The following is a 19,187-nucleotide window of genomic DNA, read 5'->3' as shown; positions in this document are numbered from 1 at the left end:
CTATAAGAAAAAACGAACAAATTGGCCAAACTACAAAAGAATAGTAAGTGAAACTATTGGTGCAATACCAACAATAAATACAAAAGAAGAACTAGAGGAATGCGTTAAACATCTAGAAAAAACGATACAAAACGCTATCGAGGCCAGCACCACAGAAGAAAAAACTCCAACAACAAAAGGAAGATTCAGGGAAATCAGCAATGAGCTGAAAGAACTGATAAACGAGAAAAACAGGAAAAGAAGAAGAGCCAACAGAACAAGAAACCCAGAGGACAAAAGAATTGCTAATGAACTGAATAGGGAAGTCAAAAAACAATTAGACGATCATCGAAATGAAAACTGGGACAACTATATCCAGCAACTAAACCCAAATAAATCCGCGTTCTGGAAGCTATCTAAAATACTAAGAAAAGATAAAAAACCAATCCCTCCTTTACACGGTGAAAATGGAATTGTGTACACAGAAGAAGACAAAGCGGAAGTAATGAAAAACACGCTAGAAAGAGAATGTAGGGAAAACTATCATCCCGATGAAGATCTAGACTTCACAGAAGAAGTCGAACGAAGATGTAGAATTCTAAAAAGAAGAAAGGGCATTATAGGTATTACACACACCTCCCCTGAAGAGGTCAGACAGCTTATCAAGCGTACTAATGCTAAAAAAGCTCCAGGACCGGACAAGATTACAAACAGAGCTCTGAAAAATCTGCCAGGAAAAGCAATAGTGTACATAACAAATTTAATAAACAACATCTTAAGACTAAGACATTTTCCTGACAGATGGAAAGAGGCTCACGTAATCATGATTGAAAAACCAGGAAAAAATGGTACATTTCCACAGAATTATCGACCGATAAGCTTATTATCAGCATTAAGCAAAATCGCAGAGCGGGTCATATTAGTTAGGCTAAAAGAAGAATCTGAAGCAATCGGAACAATACCTGAAGCACAGTTCGGATTCAGATCCGAGCACTCGTGTGAACTTCAAGTGCTGAGGTTAACAGAATATATCACGAAAGGGTTCAACGAAAAGAAATATACAGCGGCCGCCTTTCTAGACGTCAGTAAAGCATTTGACAGGGTATGGCACGACGGCCTGCTGTATAAAATGAACCAATATGGTTATAGTGAGGCGATGACGTGTCTTCTCTCGTCATACCTAGCCAACAGGAGGTTCAGAGTTCGGATAGGGCCAACCCTGTCCGAAGTTGGGACCATGGAGGCTGGTGTGCCACAGGGGGCAGTGTTGTCGCCATATCTATATACCATATATACGGCAGACACCCCAACTGAACCCAGATCGTTGCTAAGTCTATACGCAGATGATACAGCGATAGCTTTTAGCAGTACCCACCCAGATTTTGCAACAAGACATCTACAAAGAGCTCTTGACGAACTACAAGAATGGTGTGTGCAGTGGAAAATAGCTGTCAATCCTGACAAAACACAGGCCGTTATGTACCAAAAAAGAAGAGGCAGACCAAATGAGGTACTATCCCTATTTGATACCCAAATTGAATGGTCAAATCAAGCCAAATACCTAGGCGTAATGTTGGACAAAAGGCTGACCTTTACAGAACACGTAAAACAAACGGTCAACAAAGCTAAAGCCCTTAGGAGTCAACTGTCATCGCTAATAGGTCGAAAGAGTAAACTGAGATTTAAGACAAAGATTAGGATGGCAAATTGTATAATTTTGCCAACTCTAACATACGCCTCAGCCGCATGGGGGCACACGTGTAAAACCAATAAGAAAAAAATACAAACCATCCAAAACCACATGATCAGGGAAGCTCTGAATATACCTACATATGTCCCATTAAGATATGTATTTGGACATACGCAACAAAAGAAAGTCCTGAGAATGATAGACGAAAGAGCACATGAAATATTTAACAATATCAGACACCATCCTAGCAGATTATTAAGAGAATTGACTAACTACGACGAAAACCAAAGAACGGTACATAGACGGCCTAGACAGCAGTTAGCTGGATATAGAGGAAACCCTTAAGAATGAAAAATTGAGATAACCACAGAATATCGAAACACAAATGTCGCCCTTCAGGCACTAAGTACCCTTCAGGTAGGTCAAATGGACCATAGCCGCGGAATGTGAGCATCAAGGTCACGTACCGACAGACGTGGGCTTGATGGCCACACCTTTCGGGCGCTCAGCCGTCGAGGAGAACAAAATTTATTTTGCCAATTCGCCGGCTGAGTGACCGAGCACACACGGTCTGGAGAGCAAGACACCGATTTAGATTGGTGCCTTGATGTCCGGAACACATTTTTTTAGGACTCAAGTCCAAAGTAAAGTAAAAAATTAACTTAGTCATTAATAGGGAGAAAAGCTCTTCTAGCTACCCCTAAAACCAGGTGGCTTAACCACATGAAGTAATACAAAGGGTGTCCCATTACCCAGGGCATCCAAAGTAACATTAAGATCAACGCCTCCCCATTCGGTATGTCCTTCGATGGGGAGGGGTGGAGGTATAGCTTGGGGGTCAGATAGGTACCACTCCATTACGGGGTGTGACCGGTTTGATCTTCGGACATGTGGGTTCCACTTTTCCATTGGAACACACATGTTCCCCGGGGCTGGGGTTGATACGAGCATGTGTGTGTGTGTGTGTGGTCAGTACGACTCTGTTAATTACAAAGTATTTAACTTATTGAAGATAAGCCAAAAAACAAGTTTTTGTTTTAAACACCTTTGAATTTACAAAACTGTATGACTGGATTGAAATTCTATAAGATTTTGATGAAACCGTAAATATATTGATAAAAGTACTTACGGCAATCAAATCACAACTAATAACTAAACTACTGGTTATGTTTCTTATAATTAATTTAAAGATTTACTATGGTAAAGCGATGAAAAACTTCGAGACTAAATTTAGGTGTACTTAATCAAACTAAGTTCAGGACCGCACTCCGCACACTTATTTTGATTAATGTATTATGCTCCTTCGTTTTTAGCTTCAAATATCTCGAAAACTAATGGCTTTATTGTTACGAATGAAGAGAATGCTATTTACGTAGAAAGTATTGGAGAATCAAAAAATTGCACTAAAATAGCAATTCAGCCAGTGGCGTAGAATTTGGGAAGGGTCAACCATTCACGTTCCCCCGTCGTACGCCTCTGGTAGTAACCAGAAACGTTTGTTTAACATAATTTACTAGGGTGTACAGTACCAGCACCACTTACCAAATTTCGTATTGCTGTCCCATGCCTGTCAGGAAATATTCAAAAATACATAAAATAAAAGTTTAACTTTGACACCCTGTATTTCGGTTATTATCAACTTTTGTACTAAGGTAAGTTAGCTTAAATCGACCTATTTTAACCGCAGGAATCTAAGGTTAAGCTATGGCCCATTCTTTACCAAACACCCTGTATACCTGGAACTTCAAAATGGCGCTAGTTAGTTTGTTTAATTGTTATAAACAAAGTAGCTGTGAATTTTAATCGATGCAATTTTTTTTGTAATTAATTTGTGAAAAATATCTGATTTTCAAATACCAAAGTGGATTTAGTCTACAGTCAAAATGACTCTTCTTTAGTGAAATGTTTTTGCAATGGTAAAAATAAGACTTTTTATTGTATTGATTTTTATAAATACGTTGAAAATATAAGTCTTCTTTCATGTGGTACCGGCAAAATCGCTGTATCATTATTTTCTGAGCAATAATATTGCAAAAAAGGCTGTGTGGGATAAACCAATTGAATAAAATTTGAATCGTCTTGAAACTTTTTGAGCATGATAAGGACTACTTGACTCAACTTTTCATGTAATATTAAAGCCCTGGGTTGATTTTTGCAAAAGTTAGCAATTCTTTGATTTTCGAAATTTTAGTCTTGTTTTGCAATTTCCGAAACAACAAATGATCAGACCAAAATTCAAAACTGCCATTTTAAACCTTTGCCGATCTACTAAAAGATAAACAGTCTAAGTAATATAATAAATTACCCTATTTTACCTGTAGAGACGTAAACGAAAAAACTGCCATTTTTGACCTTATTTGTTAATACCTATTATTAGCCTCCGAACTGTGACGGGCATTTTTGTATTCATAATGTAATAGATATATAGTACAGAAAAAACCCATTTGAAACCTGACTGGGTAAGTGTCGCGAAATTGGTGTTTTTTAGCTTTATTTCCCTGGAGTAATGGTAAATATCCAGTATTCGCAAAACATAGTACATTGTGTATCTAAAAATTACATTCACGACTACTTACCTCTAAAATCTACAATAGGCGAATATCGTGTTAAAATTTTAGAACTATCGTTGTTAACAATTACTATAAAAGTCAACAGCTGCAAGACAACAAGCTCAAAATCGAGATGATTCGATCCAATGATATGTACAAAACAAACTAGAAAATATAGTACAAGACATTTTTTTATTTTACGCATTTTAACCTAATAATACTCAAAATATAGTTGACGTAGAATATAACGTAATTTATTTCTCACATACATTATGCCATGAAAATTCAACATGTACACCCTAATGTATAAAATGAAAGCTCGAAATATAAAAATTAAGAGATAATATTAATACCTATCCAAATAAAGAAAAACTGATAAAGATGGAGATATGTGGGATATAAAAAGGTATCAGCCAGCAAAGAATTAGGCATTTGGCAGATAATAAAATCGAATTCGATAAACCAATTTTACTGATACAAAATTTAAATGGTAATAGAAATACACCAACTACAGTCAATCGACAGAACACATTCAACAAGAATGGAAGCTTTCACTAAAAAATGAGTAATGTTTCAACATATAATCGGTGGCAGCTTACACTAAACAATATCGGCGTAGTGGTTTTACTGCGAGGTCGAATAGAGTTACGTAAAATAAAACAAAAGGTAGAGATTAGATGCCACACAATTGGCTATATCTAAATGATTGACACAAAAAGTCAGGATCCTAATTAATTTAGGTATAATAATTTTTATGTGTCTATACATACTCTGCTATTTAAAAATGTTTATATACCTGTCATGTTGTTTTTCAACTACATATGTCTCTATTAGAAATAAATAAAAGGCTATAGCAAAATCTAAGTTGTTTTTTATTAAGATAATAATCAGGGGTGATTGGTCACAATATGGAAATTTGGAAAGGTAAGTTTTTAACACAAAAAATATTTTTTTAATATCAATTGATTCTTTTTATAAAAATTTAAAAAGCATAATATTTATCACAATTACAAATATAGCAAAAATTATGTGGATATATTGATCTTAATTCAAATTATTGAGAGAGGGTGTCCAAAACCGATATTATTTAAATAAATATTAGGCCAGATTCCCAACTAGTAGTCCTATTGTTTATTCAAAAACTTAAAATTATTGGTAGTGCAGTCATTGAAGCTTTTTAGCTCAGAAATTTTTTACTATGAACCGATTTACATGAAATTTTGGAATTAGGTTTATCCTACCCTTAACTTCAAAAGTGATATTGACCCGAACTCCGTTTTCACCCTGGGGGTGGTTGCCACCCCTTTTCGGTGGTGGAAATTTTTTTTTTCAAAATAATCTCAGATATCGATAGAAGACCTAATTTTAAGCAAAAAATGTTGCATAAAGTTTTTTCAAAAACCCAATACTGTTCAAGGTATTGGCAATTGAAAATTCGAAATTTTCTCACGATTTTCAACAGTTTTTTTGCAAATATCTCCAAAAATATGCATTTTGTCGATATTATACTGAACAAAATTGTAGCAGGTAAAAAAACAAATAAATTGGTTTTTTAAAGAGTGTTCTAAGTGCAATATTAAGCGAGATATTGAAGATCAAAGCCGTTTTTTATTTTGTGTGAAATTTAATCAATGTATTAAATGGCATCTAGCGGTTTAATGTATTCAATGGCATCTAGCGGAGAGAGAATAAATTTTATGCATGCTAGTGAGAAAGGATTTTATAGTGCATACAATAAGCTTTAACATGAGCACCGTTAAAAGTCTTTTGTACGTAAAATGAGTGAGCTGTAATGAAAAAAAGAGGAACATCTAATGTTTTTTTTTAAATCAATGGATCTAAATTCCGTCTAGAATCAACTTTAATATAAAGAGATTGATGGATTCTAGCAGTTTCGCTGCTTTGGAACACATATTTTTTTAAAAAATCACGATTTTAAGAAAAAAATTTTCGAATTTTTAAAGAAACCACCTTTTTTTTCATATCTCAAAAATAATGAGATACGTAAAAAAAATGTAATAATAAAAAAAGGTTTTTTGGCAAAAATTTTGGTTTGTTTGTTTTTCCTATCGCACAAAAATTGACAAAGATATGATTGATTAAAGAGCGCGCGGTAGCGCAACCACAGTCTCTCTCGAGCCCTTTGACCCTTCACCGTTTCAAAATAAAAGGTTTTTCACCACATATTACACCGAAAGAAGTTGTAGCTCTTTTAATTACCTTCAAAATGGTTTTTTATAAGTTGTGATAGCTTCAAAATTGAAGTAGTTATGGCCCAAAAACTAAATCATACATATTCAATGTTTTAATTTAGGGCTAGTTTTAAGGGTTAAAGAAGTTGAGCATATGATTTTCCAGCATAGCTTTTTCGAGAACGTGGAACGATATTTAAATCCTTTTTAGTTTATCAAAAGAAATTTTTTATACAATTTTTAATCGAGGGGTTGATTTTAAGGGTTGAAAGGGGTTAACAATTGAATGGTGGGCTACAACAATGTTGTAAGCGACAGAATCGAGATTATGCAGGAGATGAAAAAAACACATTGACAAGCCATTTATGAACATACGGATACCAACATTGCGGTACGAAAAACTCAGGGAAGGCAAAATATTTTTAGCCAGATTGAAAGATGCTCGCATTGGTCTTTGATAATACAATAATATTGCATTAAAACCTCACTTTAACCCAATATGTCGCTTACAACATTGTTGTAGCCTACCATTCAATTAAATAATTAAGATAGAGAACGTAAAATATTGTTTACTCTATATTTAGGTCTTCTTATCAAACCAAATTAATTTTTTGTAAATTTTTTCTATTTAGAGGTTGTTTTTAAGGGTTGACAGGGGGTTAACAATATGATAATTAAGATAGAGAACGTAAAATATCATTTACTCTATATGTATTTAAATTTTTTTATGTCATACTAAATTAATTTTTTGTAAATTTTTTCGATTTAGGGGTTGTTTGCAAGGGTTGTACGGTTTTCAAGGGGATGAAAATGAGTTTAACATGAGGTTATTGTGTTAGAAAACACTTCACAATGTCACTCTTTATTATTAAACACGTTTTCTGGCGATAAAATGGCTCAATGGCAATTTTTCCATTAAGGGGTTGTTTTCATCCCTTAAAAATAAAAAACGGAATTCGGATCAATAACACTTTTGTAGTTAAGGGTAAGATAAGCCTAATTCCAAAATCTCATGTAAATCGGTTCATAGTAAAAAATTTCGGAGGTAAAAACCTATTTTACGCTACAATGACTGCACTATGGAATCAGCTAAAACTATTTACAAATTAAAATAACGTATTTATTTATGAGTTATTTTTCAAAACATAAACATAATAAAATATATCAAATAAGTACTCTTTTTTGTTGTATGCCTACTGGGTGTCCAGAAACTCTCCTGACAAACAAAGACCAGAGATTCCTCAGATAATTTTAAGACAATTTAACCCAATTCACCTAGTCAAAAAATACTTTAAGGGTGCGTCCAAGGTGAACGCTGGATTTCGGAGTAAGCGCCGAGTCTGTATGCGAATAACCCTTTGTGTTCAATTGTCAGTGCGCAGGTGCACTTTGGACAGGCGCGTTTAAATACGAAACACCCTAAGGGCGTCCATTTAAATACGAAGGATTTAGCTACACCGACTCGGCGTCGGCTTTCTGACTAGGAAACCAGCGTGCACTATGGACGCGCCCTAAGGGTGCGTCCAATGTGGACGCTGCTTTTCGGAGTCGGCGCTGGCTCCGAAAACCAGCGTGAATTTTAGGATACGTCCAAGATGCACGCTTGTTTTCAGCGGGCTTATACCAGATGGAAGAAAATAAATGTTTTTCATATGTTAAATTTGGGACACGCTGTAGCGAGAACAAGGTGCAAGAGTGGGTATACATCAAATTATGTTATAGTCTTGTAGACCAGGGCATTTAGCACTAAATACACCGGAATAAATCGATTTTTAAATACAGCACCTAAAAACTTACAACTTTTTGCATTGTGTTAGGATAATGTCAGGAAAAAGTCTCCTATAGGAAAATGGATGGAAATGCATAATTGCATTTTAAAGTGAATAAACAATCAAAATAAGCATATTAAGGCCCTTCCTCGCGATTCTGGGCATAGCTAAATTCCAATGTAAAAGTTTAAATAAAATAATGCAAAAACTATGGCAGCTATTGAGATAATTCTTTTTTTATATGGAAGGTCTTAAAAAGTTCTAGTGCACTATCTCTTTATAAATTATTACATTGTTTAAACAATATTTTTTGTTTAAAATTAACCTGAAAAAAAAATTTAAACAAATACGTCACTATAGAATTTTTCCCACTTTCCTAATTTGTTTTTGTTTTTAACATAAAGTGTAACAGAAAGTTCTGCTAAAAGTTATCTCTCTCGGTCCAGCACAGGCTGTCCTTGTTGTCGATATTTAGCCAGCAGGTATACACACCCTCTCGGTAGGGTCATCTTCTTTTGCCCTTTAATTCGTCCAATTTTGAACATAGGCTTCCCCCAGTTTCCTCCATTCGCTTCTGTTTGGTGCTTTCTGTTTCCAGTGCGTTCCTCCTATCTTTTTAATGTCGTCTCCCCATCTCATCTGGGGTCGTCCTCTTGCTCTCTTTCCTGTCCATGGTCTCCATTGTTGTATCGTGCTATTCCACCTATTGTCCGTTTGTCTAGCGTTATGACCTGCGAAGCTCCATTTTAGTCTGGCTATATGTTGTCCTGCGTCTTTGACTTTTGTTTTATTTCTTACCCAGTTGTTTTGCTTTTTGTCTGTCAATTTTACTCCTAACATTGCTCTCTCCATGGCTCTTTGTGTCTTCATTATTTTATCCATGTTTGCCTTGGTCAAGGTCCATATTTGGCATGCGTATGTGAGAATTGGGAGTACGCACTGGTCAAACACTCTTGTTTTTAAGTATTGTTCTATTTTTTTACTCTTTAGGACCCATTTTAATTTTCCAAATCCTGCCCAGGCTAATCTGACCCTTCTTTTTACCTCCGCTGTTTGGTTTTCCTTATTTATTTTTATCATCTGTCCCAAATATATATAATCATTGACCGCTTCTATTGTGGTGTCGTTTAGTATTACGTTTCTATTATCTTGTGTGTTTGTCATTGTTTTTGTTTTGGCAAAATTCATTTTTAGACCTATTTGTTCGGATTCATTTGCTAGTTCGGTTAGCATGGTTTGTAGTTCTTGAAAACTTGATGCTGACTACTACATCGTCTGCATATCTTAGGTGGTTTAGTTTCTTTCCATATGTTTATTCCCATGTTTGTCCATTCCATTGTTTTGCATCTTCTAGTGCTAATGTAAATAGTTTAGGAGAAATAACATCTCCCTGTCGCACTCCTCTGTTAATTGGTATGGGTTTTGTGGATTCTTCCAATTGTACTGTCATTGTTGCTTTCTTATATATATTATGTATTAGCATTCTGTATCTGGAATCTATTCTACAGTTGTTTATAGCTTTTTCTATTGCCCACATTTCCACGCTGCCAAATGCTTTTTCGTAGTCAACGAACGCTAAGTGCAGATCTATATGGTATTCGTTAGCTTTTTCTATTAATGTCCTAATTGTTAGAAGATGGTCAGTGGTGCTATATCCCTTTCGGAATCCTGCCTGCTCTACTGGTTGATACGAGTTTAATTTGTGTGTTAGCCTGTTGTTGATAATCCTCATGAATAGTTTATACGTTTGCGACAGCAGTGAGATGGGTCTGTAATTTTTTATGTCCTTTCTGTCGCCTTTCTTAAATAGCAGGATTGTAAGACTTTCGTTCCATTCGTCGGGTATTTCTCCTTTATGTAGACACTAATTAAATAGATTTCTTAATGTTTGTAAGATTTCTTCTTTCCCCTCTTTCAACATTTCAGCAAGGATTCCATCTGGTCCTGGTGCTTTGTTGTTCTTTAATTGTGATAGTGCTGCTTCTATTTCCTAATTTTCTTTTTGTGTTGAAGTTTGCGTCTTTCTTTGAGGTGTATAGTTCTTTATAAAACCTTTCTACTTCTTCTGATATTTTATCTTTTCTCCTCTCTTCCCGTCCTGTTTCATCCTTTATTGAAATGAGTAGTGGTTTCCCTAAATTTGGTCGTAAGCATTTTAGGCCCTTATTTCTCTTAATTACTTTCTCGATTTCATTTTCAGTGTGTTTTCTTAGATCCTCTCTGGTTTTTCTCTTAATAAGTTTGTTTAGTTCTACGTATTCTACTGTGTTTCTTTTGTTTTCGCTTATTAGTTTTCGTCTACTTTCCATTAATTTAACTGCCCCGCTACTTAATCTATTTTCTTTTGTTCTTAGTTTTTTGGCAGTTTTCATTCCCGCTTCCAAGAGTTTTTCTTTTTCATTTCTTCATTAATCTTATTAATTTCTGACTCTTCGTTTGCTACTTGTTGTTTATAGTTTTCCCTAGGGTCATAAATGTTATTACAGGTACGAAAACGAATATTTAGTTCTTATGAATGGATAAAGCTTATTTATACTTTTGACAACATTTTTATTTCAAAACACCCTCTAACTAAAGAAACATTACACATAATTCTATATTTATATAATTTAATGATCATGATACTCCTCAAATTCTTATAATATATAATAATTATAATCTTTTTGTTATAATTTTTCATTATACATAATGATATATAATAATGTATAATATGATATAATCCGTTTAGAACGTCTTTTGACGTTGTCCGATCCCACTTTTCATTCAGTTCGGTTGTTCCACTGTTCTTCTCTAAGTTCTTTGGAGCTCATTAAGTTTCTGATTCTTTCCATCCATGTTTTCTTAAGTATTTCTCTCTTCTGGATTCATGTAGATGTAGGTGTTCATGCAATTACTTGTTTCGGGACCTTCTTCCATTCGTTGGACATGTCCAAACCATTTGAACTGCTTTCGTTGTATGTCATCCATGACTGTACCTTCTATTCTCATGCGTGCTCTAATTTCTTCCGTTCTTATCCTCTCCCTTTTCGAAATCTTTAGCGTTCGCCTTATTACATCCATTTCCGGGGCTTCTATATTTCTTCGATTTCTCTGTTAATTGCCTCGTTTCACAATTATTGTGTAAGAGCATGCTTTTTACCAGAGTTTCATAGATATTAAATTTTTTTCTGTTATATTCTTGTTCCAGAGAAAGACATCCTATAGCTTTTCTTTTATTTTTTTTTGTGCATTGAGGAAATGTATGCCACTTAACATTGGCTGAGAACGTGGTATCCATTTATACATATACATATTAACAATTTTTGTAATCAGTCGAACTAATTTTTCGGTGCCACATATAAGCAGTTCAGTTCGGCGTTTATTGATTCAGGGCCACATGCTCTTTTATTTTTTAATCACATTACGGCGTTTCATAGGATGTTTTTAGTCACCGCTACTCCTTCGTGTATGTCGATGTGTTCTTCTGGTGCCGTCTTATATTCTTCTCTTTCTTCTGATAATAAATTATTATAGTGGTGCATTCATTGTTTTCCTGTAATTAAGGTGAGGTGAGGTTTTGGGGTTGATGAACACGAATACACCATCAGAACCGACTTCCGGAGCACCTTTTGTCAAGGTGACTGCTAAGGAATGTCATCTTCTGGAGTTTCAAACGTTTTCGACACTGAATGCATGCAAATAGATTACTAGGCGGTTTTTGCGGTCGTTGAATACGAATCCGCTATCAGAACTGACCCACGGATAACCTGGTGCCCAAGGTCACTGCTAAGGCATGTTATCTTCTGGAGTTTGAAGATCTTTTGGGCACCAAGTGCAGCGGGGGGTCGGTTCTGATGGCGTATTCTTGCTCAGCTACCCCAAAAACCCCCGAATAATCTGTTTCCATCAATTTAGTGCCGAAAACCTTCAAAACTCCAGATGACGTGCCTTAGCAGTGAACCTGGGCGCCATGTGCTCCGATGGTCGGTTCTGATAGCGTATACGTTTTCAGCGACCCAAAAAGCCGGCGAGTAACAAGATCTGGCCCTTAATACACTTATTTTGACATGTTTATGTGCACTTTTGGATGCATTTTATGCCATTTAAAATGCAACTATGCATTTCCACCCATTTTTCTATGGCAGACTTTCTTCTTGACATCATCCTGAACATAATGCAAAAAATGAAAAGTTTCTATGAGCTGTAACAGATTTTAAAACATTTTGTTTTTTAATTTACCTGATATCTTTAAAATCAAAGAAAATAGATGGTTTTATTCTGTAACATGCGTTTGAACTGAAACAATACTAAATTAACAATAAAAAATAACAACAGTTATCAAAATTTTAAAAACAAAGACACATAACGAAAACAGTTTTAGTCGACACTTAGTTATCTGTCAACCAAGTGAGCGGTATGCACAACGCAACATAAGAGACGAGATTGTTTAATGGAGGCTCTGTGATGTTTTGGGATGGAATTTCCTTGACAGTAAGAACGGAGTTAGTGTCTTTAATCAATATTTACATCAGGTAAATATTCAGATATCGAAATGGCCCCCTCACAGTCCCAAAATGAGTCGTATTGATCACTTATTGGATATTGTCGGTAGACAATAAGACTTTATCAGCCCCTTCCTGCTTTCCTGCAAGATATAGAAACTATGGTTATTGCTATCTGAAACTCCATACGTCAAAATCAAACAGCCTGCTTAATATCCAGCATGTCTAGGCGATGTGAAGCTATTATTAGAATTAGAGGGAAAACACGCGATATTAGTTTACGTTATATTTGATCCTGTTTTTAAAGATTTGTTAACTGTTGTTAATTTTTATTATTAATTTAGTATTGTTTCAGTTAAAACACAATAGACAATAAAAAGGTCTATTTTCTTTGTTTTTAAAGATATCAGGTGAACTAAAAAACAAAATGTTCATAAAACTTAAGACTGCAACACAATTTTGATGTATATGTATACCCACTCTTGTGTCTTGTCCTTTCTACAGGGTGTCTCGAACTTGGTATAAGAAAGCCATTTCGTCTCTTCCACCCGATATAAGCTAAAAAAAAAAGTTTGAGTAAACATTTGCCCAACAATGTAAATACCAGTGAGCATAATTTTTGGTGGTGCAAAACTTTTGCGAATAAGTTTGTTTGATTTGACTATATTTTTGTAAAATTATTTAACAGTACTGAATTAGTAGAATCAAAATATTAGTAGAACAATAGTTCTACAAAAAGGATGTAATATCATTTTAGGCACCCTCTACTTACACCCTAGTAACACAGCAACCAAAAATTAATTATTTTAAATAAAATTTCTGCAAAATAAATACAAAAGACTTACAAGCTCATGAAGTATAACCTAATCCTTTGCATAACTAGCTACATACTCCATAACTTTCATTTTAAATTCCTCTTTAGAATGCCTGTACATTTCAGCAGCTTCCACATTGAGAGGATCTTCAAAGTTCAGTAAGTCCTAAAAAACTGCATCATGAGATACAGACAAAGATAGATCATACAGTAAATGCAACACAAATATCAAGCAGCACAAGTGGAGAATAATCAGAAATCAGAAAGTATTAGCAGGTCGTTCTCATTACATAACTTAAAGGCGAGCTTAAACGACTCGTGTACTTGGCAAGTAAACAATTATTTGCCTACTTGACAAGTATATGAGCTTTGCGATTGTGATGGCAAGCAGGGCGGGCACACAACGTGTGCGTGTACAATTTACAAGTACGCGAGCGTGAACATTTGGCATAAAAACCTTGACAAATGAATCAATTTGACAAATAGTCCAGGGCGCATCTGTTTTGAGATGGACGTTGAGAGGTGACTCAAATTTTTTTGCAGAAATTGCTTGAAAATAACTCAAATAATATTTGAGTTATCCTCCCACTCAAAATGGTCCGGAACATTGTTTAAATAATCAGTCAAAATATGAAGGAAAATTTCGATTTTTTTATTGGTTTTTTGATTATAACTTTAAAACTATTCATTTCTGAGAAAAGTTGTACTGACATAAAAGTTGCGTAATTAAATTTCTTACAATACAGAATTGGTTAAAATTTTAAAAAATAGTCACCATTGTTGCAAAATAGCAATAATTGCGAAAAAAACCATACAAAAACAAGTATTCGCATTTTACGTTTTTAAACCATTTACGCTACACTTGGGACCTTCATATTTTACCCAGAAAAACTGTATGATATAGTAAAACAACACTGTAAATTTCATTAAGATTGCTTTAATAGATTTTGCAAAATAAATTTTGCAATCCAGCTTTCGCAAAAAAAAATTCATTTTTTTAATGTTGCAGGACTGAAAATAAAGCAGATAGCAAGTTGAATTTTTTTTGCTTATAGAAGTGTACTGTACCTTTCATTTGCCATTTGCAAAATTAAAATCGATTAATTACCACGGCGTCAGGAAATTTTTTAAATAAACATTAATTTTTGGTGCTACGCGCAGGACAGCGGTGTTCGATTCATACAAGTTGATTTCCACCAAAATTTCTTCCAATCTTTATCTAATATATTATTTTCTTACTCTATATTTTGTTGTATTTTAATGTTTTAATTCCACAAAAATCAAACTAATTTTATTATTGTTTGTGAAATATTGTTTAAACAATTGCATATGTTTAAAAATAATAAACTTTTATTCTCTAAGTTAAAATATATGAACAAAGAAAGTTTTTGCTAAAAAAAGTGTTATTTCAAAAGATAGAGTATGTGTTTTTATTTTGCAATAAACAAATTTATTTATTTAAGTATATCGAAATGTAATAAAAATTAAAATGTATCAATCATTATCAAAGGTCATTGGAATGCCCAATCAGGGCAAACTATCCGCTGTCCTGCGCGTAGCACCAATAATTAATGTTTATTTAAAAAAATTCCTAACGCCGTGGTAGTTAATCGATTTTAATTTTGCAAATTGCAAATGAAAGTTACAGTACACGTCTACAGCGTGTCTACTTAAGTTGGAAACATATGGGAAACTTTTTTGTTATGTATTTTACGAAAAAAAGTTATTCTTTATAAAAAGTGCTGCATGCCCTAAAACCTAAGATTCAATCATCAGATATCAAATTTTGTCAATATTATACGAGGTATGTCAAAAAATATGAACTTCGTTCAAGAGTAAAATACCTTTATTTCTCTCAATATCGAAAATTCTTATTATGAAAAGTTGTTTGGAAGTATAAACTAAGATCAAATATGCAATTACATGCTTCTAATTGGATAAAAATATTTTCCAAATTTTTCTCAAATTTATTGATACAACTCCGTTTTTATTTATTACACATACGATAACTATTTTATTATTACTTTTACGAAAAAAAGGTATTCTTTATAAAAAGCTCTGTTTATCCTAAGGCCGAAGATGCAACCATGAGATATCACATATCACATTTTTTTCATTTTATACGAGGTATGTCAAAAAATATGAATTTCACTCAAGAGTAAAGTAGCTTTATTTTTCACAATATTGAAAACGGTTATTAAAAAAGTTGTTTAGAATTAAAAACTATGTTTCAATATGCAATAACATCCTTCTAATTGAAATATTGTGAAATATAAAGGTACTATAATCTTGAGCGAATTTCATATTTTTTGACACACCTCGTATAAAATTAATAAAAGTTGATGTATCATGGTTGTGTCTTAGATTTTAGACCATGCAAAGCTTTTTATAAAGAATAACTTTTTTTCATACAATGAGTTATCATCTTTGTAATAATTAAAAACGATGTTGGGTATCCATAAATTTGAGAATTTTTTTTTCCAATTAGAAGCATGTAATTGCATATTTGATCTTAGTTTTTAATTGCAAACAACTTTTTATCATAAGAATTTTCGATATTGAGAGAAATAAAGGTATTTTATCCTTGACCGAAATTCATATTTTTTGACATACCTCGTATAATATTGAGAAAATTTGATATCTGGTGATTGAATCTTAGGTTTTGGGGCATGCAGAACTTTTTATAAAGAATAACTTTTTTTCGTAAAATTAATAATAAAAAAGTTTCCCATATGTTTCCAACTTAAGTAGACACGCTGTATACGCAAAAAAATTTCAACTTGCTATCTGCTTTATTTTCAGTCCTGTAACATTTTGAAAAAATGAATTTTTTTGCGAAACCTGGATTGTAAAATTTATTTTGCAAAATCTATTGAACCGATCTTAATGAAATTTACAGTATTATTTTACTGTATCATAAAGTTTTTCTGGGTGAAATATGAAGGTCCTAAGTGTAGCATAAATGGTTGAAAAACGTAAAATGCGAATACTTGTTTTTGTATGGTTTTTTCGAAATTATTGCTATTTTGCAACAAGGTTGACTATTTTTTAAATTTTTAACCAATTCTATAGTGTAGGAAATTTAATTACGCAACTTTTATGTCAGTACAACTTTTCTCGGAAATGAATACTTTTAAAGTTATAATCAAAAAACGAAGAAAAAAAACGAATTTTTCCTTCATTGTTTGACATTTTAATTATTTAAACAATGTTCCGGACCTTTTTGAGAGGGAGGATAACTCAAATATTATTATTTGAGTTATTTTCAAGCAATTTCTGCAAAAAATTTGAGTCACCTCTCAACGTCCAAATGTACTAATATTTTTACAGATGCGTCCTGGTCTAAAAACTAAATGAATAGCCGAAGCAAATGCCAACTATTTGTGTATTTCATTTGAGCGTCTCTGTAAGTATAGACAAGTAGGTATGTCTATATAGGGCTTTTCATTCACAGTCATTTGTTTCGAGCTTCTGTCATGTGTCACATAATATTAATATATCTACGTCATACGTTATTGGCATATACCAATGACACAAACCAAAGACGTATGACGTAGATATATTAATATTATGTGACACATGACAGAAGCTCGAAACAAATGACAATCGATGAAAAGCCCTATTGGCAAGTGTACAAATAATCGTGATCTCTGACTCGGGTCATTTCTACCAACCACAAATGGAAAATAAACGAGTGACAAATAATTGTACTAGTAACCCACTCACACAACATGGCAAGTATACGCAATTAACGATTATTCGCCAAGTACACAATTCATTTGAGCCCAGCTTAGCACTATTAGATTACAGTAATAATGACATCATTTTTTAGATTTGTGTGTTTAATCTCATATTGCACATTTCATTCTAAACAGTAGGAACTCTTTTTCTTCTTTCTCATAATCCTTAGTGCCCTTCAGGGCGTCGGATGTAGGGATCCGCCTCTTATCCATTTCTTCCATGATTTCATCCATAGCAACTCAAAATATTAAAATTTTGCAGGAAAGCGAAAACAAACTACTTGCTTTAATAATTGACAATGAGCTTTGAAATTTAAGTACAACATATAGTTTTGCTCCATATAATAAAATATTTTTAGGCTGCGATATTACACTGTTCTGAGGAAAAAGATGATGCGCAATGCATTGTGTTGGTGAGATAAACACAAAAATGAAATATTTGAGTTAATATATTTTTGTTATTCTGATCTGTTTAGACTGGTTGGGTGTCTGTCAAGTAGAGCTTACAATACCGAGCCAAAATTTCAACACCGGTATTTGGTATTTAAAATTTAAAATACCGGGATCCCGGTATTAAAACCGGTATTATGAAAAAAAAATATACACGTTATATTTATACTATCCTCAGTTGTTATATCGACTTGTTATTAAATAATATATGAAACGCAGGGGAGGAAAGTATGCTAAATGTGCAGTGACTCGAGCGTTATGGGGACCTATTGGGTTGTAAAGAGTAGGTCCTAAAACTAAAAAAAGTTAAGTAAAGTTTTCCATTTTAGTGGGGACTTTTCATTTGTAATTTAATTTTCCATTTCCAACAATCGTTTTTTTCAGATTATAGCGTCATCTATCCATAATTGGAAAAAATGTCCCGAATAAAAGTTACTTTTTTTACCTATTTTTACGTAAGGAATCCAAATCTGCAATAAAAAATGGGGGAACCCATTTAAAATTTTAAAGTAACCCCCCACCCTACCTCCATGGGGGGTCGTGTTTGGTGCCATTCGATAGATTTTTCAAAAATATTGAATAAGTGTATTTTTCAGTTTTTCGATCTGCTGTCCATTTCGCGAAAAATCGCTGGATTCGTATTTAAAATTTTAAATTTACCCCCCACCCCTCTCCGTGAGAAGTCGTGTTTGGTATCATTTGATAGATTTTTGAAAAATATTTAGCACGTATATTTTAGTTTTTCGATCTGTCGTTCATTTCGCGAAATATTCGCTTTTTTCTTGTGAAACTTTGTGACTTGATTTGTGATTTGATTCTAGGATAAATTTTGCATATAATAGGATAGTACTTTTACTTATGAAATTTGCTATTTGTAAATTAATTTAACTTTAAAATATATTAATACAAAGATTAACTTACCGTGACAAATATTTTATATGGATTACTCTGTATTTAGACCGCTATATAGACGAGATTTAATAATTTGGTTGTAGAAGCTGATATAACCCTTCGCCTTAAATTAACGACATTCACGCTTTAAGAAAGCACTATACTTGACTTGTATGTGTAATAAACGTGTTTAATAAATATTTTTTACAATGATATTGTTTGTTTATCTTCAAAAATAATTTCTTCTAATATCAAAAAATATCTTAGAAGTTTATTGTGCATCAATTCCGAGCAAAAATCGTCCGGGATCCCGGTATTCGGGATCCCGGAATTCCGGTATTGTAATCCCTACTGTCAAGGCTTCTTCTAGTCTTTAATTTATTAAAAACTTACTTCTTTTAACTATACAGTCATATTTGTATTGTAAAAAGTTTGTCAACAATGGCATAATATAATATATTATGCAAAATTAAGTAATGAAATCATCGTACATGGAAAATATTTGTGATATTTACTGTGTATTATTTTACTCTACTTATGTAGTATGGTGCGAATGAAAGGAATAAATTCGTTATTTTGTAAACCGGCTACTTTAAGGAAAAATCCCGAAACAGGTCGATTTTTATTTTTAA

General features: G+C 33.4%; 1 protein-coding gene across 3 annotated transcripts in view; it reads right to left on the bottom strand.

Moving 5' to 3' along the window:
* The window catches only part of LOC126893378 (NEDD8-conjugating enzyme UBE2F-like), a 167,419-nt gene that overhangs the window by 133,007 nt on the left and 15,225 nt on the right, over positions 1–19,187 (bottom strand). Inside the window, exons 3-4 of one of the 3 annotated variants that reach the window (XM_050663493.1) lie at positions 13,506–13,640; positions 5,072–13,218 (exon numbers count right to left, since the gene is read on the bottom strand). In XM_050663493.1, the coding sequence (XP_050519450.1) occupies positions 13,524–13,640 (117 nt within the window). In that variant the 3' untranslated portion in view covers positions 5,072–13,218; positions 13,506–13,523. Of the gene's footprint in view, positions 1–5,071; positions 13,641–19,187 lie in introns of those variants that run through there. The other 2 variants (XM_050663494.1, XM_050663492.1) reach the window with 2 other exon arrangements.

This window comes from Diabrotica virgifera, chromosome 10 (assembly GCF_917563875.1).
Source record: "Diabrotica virgifera virgifera chromosome 10, PGI_DIABVI_V3a".
NCBI classification, from domain to species: Eukaryota; Metazoa; Arthropoda; class Insecta; order Coleoptera; family Chrysomelidae; genus Diabrotica; species Diabrotica virgifera.
The sequence above is the reverse complement of the archived record's forward strand: the minus strand, read 5'-3'. Positions and strand labels throughout refer to the sequence as shown.